This window comes from Humulus lupulus, chromosome 8, assembly GCF_963169125.1.
Source record: "Humulus lupulus chromosome 8, drHumLupu1.1, whole genome shotgun sequence".
NCBI classification, from domain to species: Eukaryota; Viridiplantae; Streptophyta; class Magnoliopsida; order Rosales; family Cannabaceae; genus Humulus; species Humulus lupulus.
In genome coordinates, this window is record NC_084800.1 from 160,313,866 (window position 1) to 160,330,055 (window position 16,190).

General features: G+C 43.5%; 1 protein-coding gene across 1 annotated transcript; it reads left to right on the forward strand.

Moving 5' to 3' along the window:
• The first annotated feature begins 13,463 nt into the window (after positions 1–13,463).
• Positions 13,464–14,352, forward strand: LOC133796205 (uncharacterized). Its single transcript, XM_062233685.1, has 2 exons — positions 13,464–13,790; positions 14,005–14,352. Exons 1-2 carry the CDS (start codon positions 13,464–13,466, stop codon positions 14,350–14,352), a joined length of 675 nt encoding a protein of 224 aa, XP_062089669.1.
• The last annotated feature ends 1,838 nt before the right edge of the window (positions 14,353–16,190 follow it).

Sequence of the window (16,190 nt, forward strand, 5' to 3'; positions counted from 1 at the left end):
CACTCAACGGGCCAAAATTATGAAAATACCCTTCTTATAAGAAACGGCCCCGCATGCATGCAAATATAGTCATATAATAATACAACTTAAATAATCATGCATATAATCACATAATAACACATTAAACCAATTATTTCCCTCCTGGCCCCCTAATCCAGGCACTAAGCCATATTAGGGAATTTGGGACGTTATAACTATCCCCTCCTTACAGGAATTTCGTCGTCGAAAGTTTACCTGAATAGCTCAGGACACAGACTCTGCATATCTGACTCCATCTCTCAAGTCGCTTCCTCGACCTTACTATTCCTCCATAACACCTTAACCAAAGGTATAGTTTTATTTCTCAGGACCTTGTCCTTTCTTTCTAGTATCTAGACTAGTTGTTCCTCAAAGGAGAGATCTGCCTCAAGCTCCAAATCCTCGTAACTCAACACATGAGTCACGTCTGACACATATTTCCAAAGAGCCAAAATATGAAATACACTGTGTACGGCCGACAGTGCCAGTGGTAAGGCCAACCTATAGGCCACCTGACCAATCCTCTCTAGGATCTCAAATGGTCCTACAAATCTAGGGCTCGGCTTGCCCTTCATCCCAAATCTCCTCACCCCTTTCCATGGTGAGACTCTAAGGAAGACATGGTCTCCTACTTGGAACTCCATGTTCCTACATTTGGGATCAGCATAATTTTTCTGTCTGCTTTGAGAAGCGAACATCCGAGCTCTAATCTTCTCAATGGCCTCATTGGTCCTTTGAACTGCCTCAGGACCAAAGTATCTCCTTTCTCCTGTCTCATCCCAATGAATGGGAGACCTGCATTTCCTACCATACAGCATCTCATAAAAAGCCTCCCTAATGGTCGACTAATAGTTGTTATTGTAGGAAAACTCTATCAAAGGAAAATACTTACTCCAGGACCCACCAAAGTCCAGCACACATGCTCGCAGCATGTCCTCTAATATTTGGATCATCCTCTCAGATTGTCCATCTGTCTGAGAATGATAAGTAGTACTCAACTTCATTTGTGTACCCATGGCCCTCTGCAAACTTCCCCAAAACATGGAAGTGAATGTGGGGTCCCGATCTGATACGACCGACCTCGAAGCCCCATGAAGGCGCACAATCTCTCTCACATAGAGATCTGCGTACTGGTCAACTGTATAAGTCATCCTCATTGGTAAGAAGTGAGCTAACTTGGTGTATCGATCCATGATAACCCACACCGAATCATGTTGACCCACAGTCCTAGGTAATTCCACCACGAAATCCATCGTGATGTCCTCCCATTTCCACTCTGGGATGTCCAGAAGCGGTAATAGCCCTGCTGGTCTCTAATGCTCAGCCTTGACCTATTGACATGTACAACACTTAGCCACATAGTCTGTCACATCCTTCTTCATCCCAGGCCACCAATACAATGATCTCACATCTTTTATACATCTTAGTGGTCTCAGGATGCAAAGAGTAAGGAGTAGTATGAGATTCATCAAGAATCTTCCGTCTAATAACAGTGTTCATCGGAACACAGATCCGACCCTTGTATCACAACAAACCCCTATCTGACATTGTATAGTCCTGAGACACTCCAGCTAGAACGTCCTCTCTTATCTTTGTCAGTTTTGGATCACCCAAGTGACCTTCATTTATTCTTTCCAATAGTGTAGACTGTATAATATTGGCCAACTAGCCTACCAGCAACTCTATACCAGCTCTGGTCATATCCTCTGCTAACTCTCTAGATATCAGTCTTGCACTATATACCTGTCCTGGACCCTTCCGGCTTAAGGCATCTGCTACCATGTTGGCCTTTCCTGGGTGATACAGGATTTCACAATCATAATCTTTCACCAACTCTAGCCAAAGCCTCTGACTCATGTTTAGGCCTTTCTATGTGAAAAATTACTTCAGGTTCTTGTGGTCAATGTATATCTCACATTTCTCCCCATAAAGGTAATGCCTCCATACCTTTAATGCAAAGACCACTGCTGCCAACTCTAAATCATGAGTGGGTTATCTCCATTCATACTCTTTCAACTAGCATGAGACATAAGCAATCACCTTCCCTGACTTCATAAGAACATAACCCAAACCCTGATGTGAGGCATCATAGTATATCACAAACTTCTCCTGATCTGTCGAGAGACTCAGAACTGGAGTTGTAATCAACCTCTGCTTCAATTCCTGGAAGTTGTTCTCACACTTGTCTGACCACACAAATTTATGATTCTTACGTGTCAGTTCAGACAATGAAGTGACAATCTTTGAGAATCCTTCCACAAAACACCTGCAATAACCTACCAATCCAAGGAAGCTCCTAATCTCTGAGGCATATCACAAACTTCTCCTGATCTGTCGGGAGACTCAGAACTGGAGCTGTAGTCAACCTCTGCTTCAATTCATGGAAGTTGTTCTTACACTTGTTTGACCGCACAAATTTCTGATTCTTACATGTCAGTTCAGACAATGGTGGCAATCTTTGAGAATCCTTCCACGAAACGGCTATAATAACCTGCCAATCCAAGGAATCTCCTAATCTCTAAGGCATTCCTTGGACTTGGCCAATATCTGATCGCCTCAATCTTGGTTGGGTCCACCTTGATCCCTTCTTACTGACATTATGACCAAGAAAAGTTACCTGAGGTAACCAGAACTCACATTTCTTGAACTTAGCAAATAGCCTATGCTCCCTCAGCCTCTGTAGAACCAACCTCAGATGTTGCTCATGTTCTGACTTTGACTGAGAATAAACGAAAATATCGTCAAAGAAGACGATCACAAACCGGTCCAAGTAATCTTTGAACACTCGGTTCATCAGATCCATAAAAGCAGCTGGGGCATTAGTCAACCCAAAGGACATGACTAAGAACTCATAATGCCCATATCTGGTGCGAAAAGAGTCTTCAGTATATCTCCCTCCTTGATCCTCAACGAGTGATAATCATATTGAAGATCTATCTTTGAGCATACCATCTTACCCTGCAACTGATCAAAAAAATCATCTATCCTTGGTAGAGGATACTTGTTCTTGATTGTTCACTTATTCAGTTCTCTATAGTCAATACACATTCTCATAGAACCATCTTTCTTCTTTACAAATAAGACTGGTGCACCCCATGGTGAGAAATTGGGTCTAATAAAACCCAAGTCTAACAACTCCTACAGGTGTACCTTTAGTTCTTTTAATTCTGTTGGGGCCATTCTGTAAGGTGCCCTAGACACTGGCTTCATCCCTGGTGCCAGTTCAGTCACAAATTCAATCTCCCTGTGTGGCAATAACCCTGGTAAATCTTCTAGAAACACATCCAGAAACTCACAGACCAATTTGGTCTCCTTTGGTCCCACTGGCACAACCCGAGTGGTATCCACCACACTGGCTAAGAATCTTATGCAACCACCTTTCAATAGATCTCTAGCCCTCAATACAGATATCATCGGTACACAAGGTCCATGCACAGTTCCAACAAATACAAAAGGATCCTCACCTTCAGTCTCAAAGGTTATCATTTTCCTTCTGCAATCTATGGTTGCCCCATACTTCACCAACCAGTCCATACCCAAAATCATGTCAAAGTCAGTCATAACCAACTCGATCAAATCAATTGATAACTCTCTGCTCTCCACTATCACTGGCAATGATCTAACCCATCTCCTGGATACTACTAACTTTCCAATGGGTAATAATGTCTCGAACTCCACAACATAATAATCAAATGGTCTACACAGTCTATCAATAATTCTACTAGCAACAAAAGAATGTGTAGCACCAGAATCAATCAAAACAGTATAAGGGGTTCCACCACTAAAGAGGTGACCTGTGACTATTGAAGGACAAGCCTCAGCTTCTGCCTGTGTCAACGCGAACACTCGAGCTGGGGCCAAGCTGTCCGCCTTCCTTTGCTCTTCCTTTCTTGCCCTCAGGCAATCTTTTTTCAAGTGTCCCACTATCCTGCATAAGAAGCATGCCTTTGCTCGACACTCCCCACGTATGGCGCCTCTTGCATCTAGCACACTCAGGAAAAGTCCTCCAACCCTCATTGCCGCCCCAATGGCCTACTGTAATACCATGTGGTCTCCTGTCAAGGCCTGAAGCTGGAAAGGCATCAGGAGCATTCCTTTTCTAATCACTGGGGCCTCCACCCCTACCTGAACTCAAAAATGGAGGTCCCACCCTCCTAATGTCTCTCCTGGCCATGGTATCGCACCAGATTTTATTCTCTGCGCTCTCAACTGTGAGCGCCTTCTCAATCAATTGTGCATAAGTAGTCACCCCCGACATAGTGGTGATGCGAACATCCTGAGCTATCATAGGTTGTAACCCTTAGAGAAACCTCTCCCTTCTGGTCCCATCGGTGAGCACCAGTTCCCTGGAAAACTTTGCCAGTCTATCAAATTTCAGGGCATATTCAGTCATTGATGAGTTGCCCTGAAGTAATCTACTGAACTCTTCAACCTTTGTCGCCCTGATGGCATCATTGTAGTACTTCTCATTAAAAAGAGTCTAAAACTCTTCCCAATCCAGAGTATTAACATTTCTGGTCTGGGATATAACTTCCCACTAAATTCAGGCATCCTCCCGAAACATATATGTGGCACAAGCTACCCTCTTATTACCAGACACCCTCATAAAGTCTAGGATGGTGGTAACCATACTCATCCACTGTTCGGCCTTAGCCGGATCTACACTACCCTCAAAGACTGGAGGGTGCTGCTTCTTGAACCTTTCATAAAAAGGTTCCCATTTATTCCCAGCCTCTGGCGGCTGCTCAACTATTGGCACCATCACAGGTGGTGTCTCTGGCAAGATGTTCCATGTAGGAACATGTTCCTGTCTCAGGAGGTGAATTTCTTCTTCTTACCTCAATACCCTGGCATGCAAATCAACAAGCACCTGCTACCAGTTCATAGGAGCTAGCAGTGGGGTCTGACCCTGGTCATTATCCTGACCTTGTCTGTCATTCTGGCCCTAATCTTCCTGGGCAGCTGATGATTCAATATGCCTTGGAAGCATACTTCCAAGCTTATACCTTGTTGCAATAATCAATGCGACCATTTAGGTAGTGATTATTAGTAAAAATATATTTTCCTCAATGGAAATTGGTAAGAAAATACAACTCTAGACAAAATATTACAAATAAACTTTAGATTGATTAAATAGTGTTACAACTCTATAACTGAAAATACAATAAATAAGAGAAGGATTAGAAGAAGAGACTGATGAAATACAACTCTAAGCAAAAGATACAAATAAAGCAAAAGTGTTTGTGACAAAAGAAAAGAAAAGATTACAACTCTAAACAAGGAATACAAGTAAATGGAGAAGAAGAATATGAAGATAAAAATAAATAGAGTAAAAGAGAATAACAAGAAACAAAAGAAAAACAACTCTCACTCACACTACCAAAGTGAAGAGTATTGGGGATCGCCAACTTGAACAAGGTTTGAAACATTTTGTACGCCCTGGTTTTCCCACGGGCTGTTTAGCAGGACGAGCCTCGGACTAAACATGATTTAGCCCGAGGCTCCCACAGGCCAGAGGCTCTATTTTCAGGACGGGCCCTTTCTAGCTCGAGGGGGTCCTGTTTCCAGCTCCCTCTTGTTGCACCAGGAGCTGGGAACAACATCCGGCGACCACTGACGGATCAGCTCGGGTTATGGATTGCTCCGGCAGTGAGCTTCTCAGGAAGCTCTGACCCTATGGGAAGTCAACACGCAAGATAAACGTGCATAATCCTGCCATCACGTGTCCGATATCCCCCTGACTTCTCGGACACGCAGCAGGAACGTGCGTATTCAGACACCCACGGACGGGTTGGGCCGTGCGGCCCATTGTCTCCTTCCATACTGATTAGACCACACTTGTGTGTCAGGTTTAGGAATTAATCATGAATATCACAGACTTGATATGACAAATGGAAAGGTCACGGGATGACCTCCCTACCAATTTCCAGGTGCCTTCTCCTATAAATATGGAGACCCTGGGAATTGATAGGGGTTGGAAAAAATAGTCTTGTAAGAACTATATATTCTGTAAACCAATTACCCAGAAAAGATCAATAATATTGACTAGTGGAGTAGAAGGATTTTAACCTTCGAACCACTTAAAAACGTGTTTAGGGTCACCTAGTTCTTTCCACAAAGATTTCATATCTGCGACGGTTCTACTTTTAAGTACTAATCTCTTTCTCTTCTTCTCTTAATTATCTGTTGCCGAAGAACCGCGTCAACACATTTGTTCAAAAGCTTATTTCCCCCTAACTCAAGCACTAAGGGATCTCTCACAGATTTTGGAAATTCTTTCTGGAATAATCAAGTCTCTAGGTGTTTCTAGCACAAATGCTCTAGTGGATAGAAAAATTATGTCGTTCAAGTGAGCAATAGGCTCATATTTATAGAATTTAGAGACACCCTTTGAATTTCAAATTCCACCAACCCCCATGATTGTTACCAATGATTAATTGGATGTTTATGGAATTAAAAGTGAGATTTGTGAGTTATTTGGGTTTTTGGAGCCGTTCAAAAAGAATTGGAAAAACTGAAAAATCTTGTCAGATTTTCACCTATGGTTGCAGCCAGGGACATCAGTGGCCGCGGCCACTAACCATATTCAGCACATATTTTTGTGTTGTTTTTCCAAATGGCTCCAACACCCTCCCAATTGATTTTGTGACCCCCAAAACACATTATTGGGGTTAAAATCATATCTCTAACAGTCATTTCACATATGGCTTTAAGAAATTCATCTCAATATTGTGTACCAATAAATTTACACAATAAAGGGTAATATTTGGAAGTTACAAATTTTTAGCTGAATTTGTAACACCAAATATGTTACATATTTGGATATTTCTCATATATCTAAATATTGTAACTCTCTATTATATGTCACAATATATGACACTCTTTGTCACATTTATTTAATCTAAAAAATTATATTATAAAATAATATAATATTACATTATATCATAAAATAATATAACAGTGATAACTGAATCTCTTTTCGCCTCACGATCAAAGATCGAGCATATAATCATTCACATTCAATAATCATGTTGCTGACCCTCAAATTGGTCAACGACACAGAGTAAGATAAACGATAGAAAATGAGATGAAAACAAGAAGAAAAATCAAATGGAAAGCAAACGACACAAACGATTTATAGTGGTGATATCACCCAATAAACTCATAAGCGGTCGCAGTAGTAATCGGGATATGCTGCATCCACAAAGAGGTAAAATACAAGTAAAAAGAAAGATTAGTAAATCAGAAATAATAAACTTTGAAATAATGTAACTTTGAAAAAGAATATAAACATTAAATAAACAAAATCGAGGAATTAGAATCAGAAAGAAAATATGGAAGGCCTAAGTTCCATTCATGCAAACATATATATATATTTTAATAAAATTGATTCATTATACTCAACTGTAATTCTACACAATTAATTACAGTTAGAAAATATATATAATAAAGCTCACCTTAAAATATGTTCTTTAATTAAATTATACTAACTTCTAATTTTAAAAACCTATCATATTATATACCTTAGAGCGACAAAATACCAATGGCAGAATGCAGTAAAAAGCATATAATATAACAAATATCCTAAATTAAATTAAGAGCCTAAATTACATAAGAAGAGCATGACTAACAAAGATATAGAAATAAAGAACAAAATAAAGAATCAATATATTAAAATTATAATGTAAAACATGAACTTCACTCTAGCCTTTCCACAAGAGAATTTAGCCTAAAATAGGCATTGTTTTCACTCAAAGTAATGTAAAAGAAATGAAAGAAAAATAAGAACAAAAATGATTTTCTCTCACACTATACTCTCCACACTTAATTCCACCATCTGATGATTTTTTTACTTCATTTTGATCTCTATTTATAGTGGAAATATGACTCAAAAATGTGTAAAATCGTGTACAAAATAGTGGGAAAGTGACATAAAAACTTATGGAAGTGGGGAAAATGTTGTTGAGCCGTGGGAGACAAGGAGGCCACATGGCAGAAGTTGATTGGCTTGGCAGTGGAGTGTTGCGACGTGGGGGACAGGTGGCAACGCGTCAGTCGCAGGTCTGGCAGCGTGTCAGACGGTGGCAGGTGGCAGCTGCAGTTGTCGGGCGCGTGGGGAGCAGCCTGGTGACGAGGGGACAGGTGGCGGCTTCGGGTTGGACCGCGCACGGCTTGCATCAGTCGTGGCAAACGGAGTGACTTCGACGCGGCTTGACTTCGACTCGGCTTCGACAGCGCGGCTGGAGGCTGGAAGGACACGTGGGCCCAGCTGAAAACTTTGGGTTTGGGCTCCATTTTGGGCCTAGTTTTGTCAAAAATACCACTTTATCATCATTCTTTTCAATTATATTTCTTTCTTTCTTCTTTCTTTTTGGTTGTGTCAAAAATACATTTTATTTCCTGAAAATTAAACACAAATTAAATCAAAATTAATATATTCAAATATAAAACATATGGCAATAAATCCATGAAAATATTAATTAAAACTTAATTAATTTTAAACTTTAAAACTAATAAAATGATATTTTTGAGCACTAATCAAGTGGTTCGGCCCCAATTGGATGGTAATGACCTACGTCCACTTAGTGTTCTTATTGATATTGTGGATGCCAAAAATCCACCAAAGAAAAAAATCTATAGTCCCTGGTTGGAGCACAAGGATAATAGTCACTTAGTCATGTCACTCAGCTCATGCCCATAGGTCTCATGAGACCACGTTCTGGCCAAAATTCTTAAAACCTCGTAACTCTCTGCCTTTCTGGAGACTAAGTCGCCTTATGCCAAGGAACCACGCACCATTATGCCTGGCGAGACCCGCATGCTCAATGGGACCATCCCGCCTCACATGCGGCCAAGGAGCCCCGCGCACTAATGCCTCGGTCAGGAGGGCCTCACGCGCACGCCAGTGGCCTCGTACACATGCTGGTATCTCATCCAAGAGGGCCTCACGCGCGCGCTGGTGTCTTGGTCAGGAGGGCCTCACGCATGTGCTGGTGTCTCGGCCAGGAGGGCCTCGCGCACACACTGGTGTCTCAGCCAGGACGGCCTCGCGCAGGTGCTCCAGCCGCCCATGCACCTCGCCTCGCCCGCATCAATGGAGACCCCATGGTCTCGCGCATCTATGGGTCTCGCCCAGGTGCCATCCCGCACGAGTGTTCCAGCCACCTCGCGCCTCATGTAGCTGCGGCCCCTGTCTCGCGCTTAGGTGATGCGCACCAACGGACTGCACCCAGGCACCATCTCGCACATGCGTATCGCGGCACCCAAATAACTTTGTCTCGATTGTCTCGTGGCCTCCATCTCGCGCTTAGGTGATGCGCACCTACGGACCGCGCCCATCAGCACCTTGCGCCCCTCAGCGTCTTGCGCCCATCAGGGCCTCACGCCCCTCAGCACCTCGCGCCCCTCAGCGCCTCATGCCCATCAGCGCCGCTCGCACATCAGGGCCTCACGCCCCTCAGTACCTCGTGCCCCTCAGTGCCTCGCGCCCATTAGCACCTCGTGCCCCTCAGTGCCTCGCGCCCATCAGCGCCTCGTGCCCCTCCGCGCCTCGCGCCCCTCAGCACCTTGCGCCCATTAGGGCCTCACACCCATCAGAGCCTCGTGCCCCCCAGCGCCTCGCGCCCCTCAATACCTTGCGCCCATCAGAGCATGCGCCTCGCGCCCCTCAGTGCCTCTCGCCCATTAGCGCCTCGCGCCCCTCAGCGCCTCGTGCCCCTCAGGGTCTCGCGCCCATCAGGGGTGTCATGAGGACCTTCCCTCAGCGCCTCGCTCCCCTCAGCGCCTCGTGCCCCTCAATGCCTTGCGCCCATAAGGGCCTCGCGGCCCCCAGCACCTCGCGCCCCTCAGTGCCTCACATCCATCAGTGCCTCGCGCCCATCAGCACCTCGCGCCCCTCAGCTCCTCGCGCCCATCAGGGCCTCTCGCCCCTCAGTGCCTTGCGCCCATCAGGGCCACGACCCCATCAGGGGTGTCATGAGAGCCTTCCCTCACAGGCATCTTGGAACCATGTCATCCGAGGCAACGCATACAATACATTAAGCTCGTGGGAATAAGGTGCCTTGTGAGAGTAAGAACTCACATATGACTCAAAGAGCTAGTACAGGTACAAAATGCACCCACTAACCAAGAGGAATTAGAGTACGGATACAACGTCCACGCCAGATAAGTAGTGGCAGTACAAGAATGGTAGATGGTGAGGACTCCCTCAGCACACTTATGAGGTCCGTACCCGACAAGTAGTGGAGGCATAATATGGTACCAAGACAGGAGTACTTTTGTAGGCCCCTAACACGTACTAGAGTCGACCACCACTCCTTCAACACCACTACGACCTGTGCCACAACCCTGACAGTGTACCTATATACTATCTTGTCCCCTGGGACCATGATGTACCAGGAGCCATTAGAGATCCAATATAAATAGACTTTCACTCCTCCAGCAAAGGGGTTGGAAAACTTCATTGTACACTCAGGCTATTGTGCAATGTACAAAGGCTTACTCCATTGTTGATCTGTGTTTTACCTTTCCTTAAGCTTATTCTAAGTTCTTATCTAAATCTAAATATCTCCATACTTATCTTTGAGTTTTTGGATCTAATTTCATTGACGAGATTTCACCGTCAACAGGTATTGAATCCCAAAACTGTGATCAATGATCTAGGGTTCACAAGTTTCACAAGCCTTGGGAAGATTACAACTTCGGTGAAAATCACACTATATTCTTTTCTCAGGATATAAAGATCAAAAGTTCAAAATTTCCTTCCTTGAGCACTTTGGTTCTTATTTATAGCCTCAAGAAGATTACATGGGTTGATGGGCCTTAATTATCATTAAGACTCGCGTATCTAAGTAATAAAAGAAAATATAATTAATGCAAATATTACAAGATTTCACTTTGAAAAGGAAGTAAATGAAAGAATGCGACCGGACTGGTCGCACCTAAGCATGATACTTGATAAATCAATAACTTTCTGGTCGATGGTTGAACAGGATTCATCCATTTAAAGTTGTCACGTACCTGCCACGTGTAGATCAATCCTGCCATGTCATCAGGAGCCATTTTTTGGGTAAACATTTTCCCCCCAAGTTTATTTTACTGCGACCAGCATAAAGTAAACTTAGACAACCGACCTTTCGTATGCCTTGTCAAATCTGTCAGAGCCATCCACGCCTTCTCGAAAAAGGCAACCAATCATATCATTGCAGTTTCCCAAAAAGTGGTTTGACCGCTATTGCATTTACCCACGCCTTAGAAAATCGCCCCTTATGATTACCTCTGTAGTCGTGCTTCGACCAGTGTATATAACCCCTCAAAATTACTTTTTATTTTTTACTTTTCACTTTCTCCTCAAGACCACTGAAAAATAGAGCGCAGAAAACCCAGGAACTCAGTTGATCTTGACGAGCCACGGAATTTCTGTCCAGCCACCTGACTTGGCGTCTCAGAAACTTGCTCCAATCTTTATCCAAATAAGTTTATTGACCTTTTCAATCGTTGAGATGCCATGCAATATCTATTTTATATATGTTTCGGACCTTAATTTCTCAAATGTTCTTGAAAGAAACTGTTTTCGGGTAATCAGGTACGTAGGTCTGAGCATGATAGTATAAGGAAATAACACTACATGAGGTTTAGGAATCGGTCTAGGAGTTAGGATTGTTAATTTAGGGCATAAAATCGAAGTAAAAATACGATTTTTAAGCATGTAGAAAAAACTGGGTTTTTCCCACCCTTTTAGAGTCGAAAAGTTTTTCTTGAAAACCTTTTCACTTCTTCTTTAAAATCCATTTTCCAAACTGTTCTCATAGAATTTAGTGTTTTTGTTGGAATGCTGCTAGTTGTATAAAAGCTTAGCTTTTATACACGAGCAACGTTATTCCAACTTTTCTATTTTCTTGGTCTTTTGGCCGTAGATTCTCATCTCCCTTTCTCTGTTCGCAGATTTTTATCCACGATCCGTGGGGAGGTGAGAGGCCGATCGACGATGACTTGCTTGCCCAGTTACTCAAAGATCAGGAACAACTGTCGTTACTAATCCCAGAAATTCATTTTTCTCATAACCCCTCTAATAGACCTTCAACCAGTCCATCGAACATGGGTCGAGTAAAATCCACTGCTCAAAAGAAAAGGAAAATAACCTCTCCTCCTGCCAAACAGACTGCTCCTCGGACTGAAAATCCATTGCCCAAACCTCAGTCTGAAAACACTTCCTAGCCAGAAATCCAAACAAAGGCCCAACCTAGGGACGTCCTTCAACCAGAAGTCGAATGGTACGTGGTACCTCCTAGCAACATCACAGATAGGATGGTAGGGAATTATCTCAAGAAGTACGGACTTCCTGGGATAACCCTAATCAAGCCTACCATCGACCAGCGGGCAAACCTGCCTGGGGGAGCCTACAGCGCCTGGTCGAGATATCATATCGAGGCAGGGGCAACCTTGCCTCTTCATCCATTTTTCCAGGGGGTGGCCAACTACTTTGAGGTTGCTCCCTTTCAAATAACACCAAATGGGTATAGAGTGCTTTCTGCTCTTTATATCCTGTACAGTCATAAGAAGTGGCCCGTCCCCACGCCACACGAGATCAACTATCTGTTCGATCTCATGTCCAACCTCAATCACAACAACACAGGGTTCTTCCATTTTTACCACCAGGAATCTACTCGCACCTTCCTGAGTGAGATCACCCACAAGTCCAACGTGGGAAAGTACTTCCAGGAGTACTTTTTAACTCCAGATCTGGTCGCCAAAAATCTGGCCTTCACTGAAAGAGGTCAATTCTTTATTTACTGGTCGTTTAATTTCCTTTAGCTTTTCTGCACATTCCTTAGAATTTTAGTATTCTTCAAGTCCATGGCACCGACCAACTCCTACTCTAGAGATGGAGAGCAGCACCTTTGGCCAACATGACCAACATAGAAAAAAGCATCAAAGAGCTGGTCACATAGACCAATTTAAGGCTGGTCGGCCTTTTGGCACCTCACCAGGATGTGAGTGAGTCAACCGCAGGAAGTGCTACCGGCGGAGAAGTTCCCGAACAGCACCATGATGTGTCACAACCCCTGAGGAGGGGGACAATGGGAGTGACCATTAGGGAACCCTCCAACATCCCATGAGCAGTGCTGCCCCTACTCCACTAGGAAAGAGCAAACGGAAGGTTTCTGAACACCTCGAACCTATTCTTGAATCATCAAATGAGAACGATACTGACCTCTCACTCTTAGATAGTTTTCCTATTCCCTGTCATTTATTTGATGGGGACGACAACTTTAAATACAAAATTCTTCAAGCCAGAGAGTGAGTGTAGCAGTAGTACAGTAAATAGTGTAGCGACTAGTAGTTGTAGCTCGGGTATCTTACTTATAATTTCCTTGAACTTATTTTCTTGATTTAGTAGATACCTCCATCCACATTATTTGACTGTTCCCTTCTATTTTGCAGCCATGTCAACTGAAGATCCATTCGACCTGTACAACGAACCCAAACCCGCTACTCCCTCGAGCAAGAAAAAGGGGAGCAGGCAGCATCGTGGAGAGAGTAACAACAACCCTCCACTGAAAAAGGTTCGAACTGTAGATCCTCCCATACCGGTTCCTTCCAAGGAGACAACACCTCCCCCAACTCCTATCGACCAGAAAATTCCACCAGCACCTGTCCACACGGCTCCTCCTTCACCTGCTGACCAGATGACTCCATCAGCACCTGTCAACACGCCTCCTCCTGTCGACAAGAGACCTCCTGATCAGACAGGAGAAGGTATGACTAACATTGTACTTAGTTCAGCCAAAGATAGGCTGACTAGGCTATCAAGGCACTGACGAAGCCGAGAAGCCATCAACTGTACTGACTCCATGGAGGTCAAGCAGATCATCAGCCACGTGCTGAATGAAGTGCTCAGCGTGAGTGGCCATTTTCTGATGGACTTTACTCGTTTGTCTTGTCACTTTATTTTCATTAACAGCTTTATCTTTTCTTTGGTCGCAGGGAGTTTTAACCATGAGCGTCAGCCTACGCTGTTCGGGAGCCCAGACTGCTCAGTATGAGAAGAAGCTTGGCGAGCAACTTAAGGTGTCCGAGGAAAGACACACTGAGGAGCTCAGGGTGGCTGAGGCAAAATATAACGAGCAACTCAAGGCAGCCAAGGTGAAATACTCTGAGCAGCTTGAGGCAGCCGAGAAGAAAAACGCTGAGCTGCTCGAACAGAAGGCTAAACTGGTCGAAGAGCTGAGACAGCACCGGACTACTTTGCTTAAGCCATCGAGACTAAAGAGAAGTACAAGGAGGCTTCTTTGCTTAATTTCAAGGAAGCCTCTAAGCTTCAAGATGATTTGATCATCAACAGAAAGGAGACTGAGGGGCTGGAGGAGCGCATCAAAGAGCTCGAGGAGACCAATGCCAGCAACTTGGAGAGGTATAAGGGTGCCACCTTCAACTGCTTCTACGCGTTCTAGAAGCATAACCGTGAGGCAGACTTTAGTTACTTCTCTAAACGCCTAAGGCAATCTTAAATAAACAGGTGCCTTGCTCACCTTGAAGAAGATGAGAGAGCGAAAGTCCCAGCCTCCCCCGAAATCTCCTTGGCTACGGGCATTGATGGCATGGAAGAGGAAGTTGGGACCTCCGTCGACCAGCAAACACCTCAGGACCCTCCTGCTTCATAATTTTTGTTGTTTTTATTTATCTTTGTAATTCAGGACAAATGGACCTTGGTTCGTAGTGTCGAGACAATTTAAATTTTTATTGCTGCACGGGCAGCTTTTCCTTTTATCAAACAATTACATCCAAGCAGTAACTCCTCGCGGTGTAAAGGATTTCTCTTTTGACATTATAATATTTTCAGTTTATTATAGCATCTACTCGCATGACCGAACTTAGCATAGCACTTTGGTTTGATTTAACAAAATTTTGAAAAATACTTTAAGTACCGTAGTATGCTTTCACTTATTTTGCTCGTGTGTTTACATATACTTATTGATATGCTTTGCTTACTAGATACCTTATATGCCCCCCAAGTGATTAAGGAGCTTTAGGTCCTCGGTCACTTGTCTTGACCAAGACCTGTTCGAACATTACTGCTTGTAATATAGATTTAAAATGATTATATAGCAAAACAACACACGTAATGAGCAAATACTTGTAATAAATACAATAATTGACAAGATTGACTGGCTGCGCACATTCCCTTTTATTTCTCGTAATAAATGGACAATCGTGTCTGTACGAGTGATCAAAAATATGATCTTACACTTATAAGCGATCAGTCACAAGATTGACTAACCCTTGTTCATAAACTTGTAAAAAGTAAAATTAATACAAGCCAATTCTTTAAGAATAATTGTTTATTGCTAGTACTTGCGTAGGTGTTCTCCATTCTAATAACAATGAATGAGATCTCCATTTAAGTGAGCAAGTTTATAAGTGCCTGGATGGAGGACTTCTGCGATTTGGTAGGGTCCTTCCCAGTTAGGTCTGAGTACTCCAACAGCTTGATCGCGGGTTTTAAGGAAAACTCTTCTAAGTACCAGATCTCCCACATTAAATTTTCTTTTACGTACCTTAGAGTTGAAATACCGGGCGACTTTTTGCTGGTAAGCTACTACTCGGAGTTGGGCTTGCTCGCGCCTTTCATTGACCAAATCCAAAGATTCCATCAATAACTGGCTATTAGTGTCTTGATCGTATGCCATTCGTCGATGTGATGGAGGATCTAATTCAATAGGCAACATAGCCTCATATCCATAAGCCAAGGAAAATGCAGTATGACTTGTTGTTGTTTGATGCGACGTTCTATACGACTAGAGGACTTAAGGAAACTGTTCTGGCCATGCCCCTTTTGCTTCTTCAAGTCTTTTTTCAGAGTATCCTTTAGTGTCTTGTTGATAGCCTCGACTTGTCCATTTGCCTGCAGATGAGCTACTGAAGAAAAGATTTTGATAATTCCATGCCACTCGCAAAAATCCGTGAACAGATCACTATCAAACTGCGTGTCGTTGTTTGAGACAATTTTTTTTGGAAATCCATAGCGACACACTATGTTCTTGACCACAAAATCCAGCACTTTCCTGGTTGTTATGGTTGCAAGTGGCTCAGCTTCGGCCCACTTCGTGAAGTAATCAACAGCCACCACGGCATATTTGACGCCGCCCTTTCCTGTGGGCAAAGACCCGATT

Coding starts and splice junctions, on each gene's coding strand:
- LOC133796205 (XM_062233685.1), top strand. CDS start 13,464: ATGTCAACTGAAGATCCATTCGACCTGTACAACGAACCCAAACCCGCT. Junction 13,791..14,004: donor GAGAAGGTATGACTAACATT/GTACTTAGTTCA, acceptor CTTTGGTCGCAG/GGAGTTTTAACCATGAGCGT.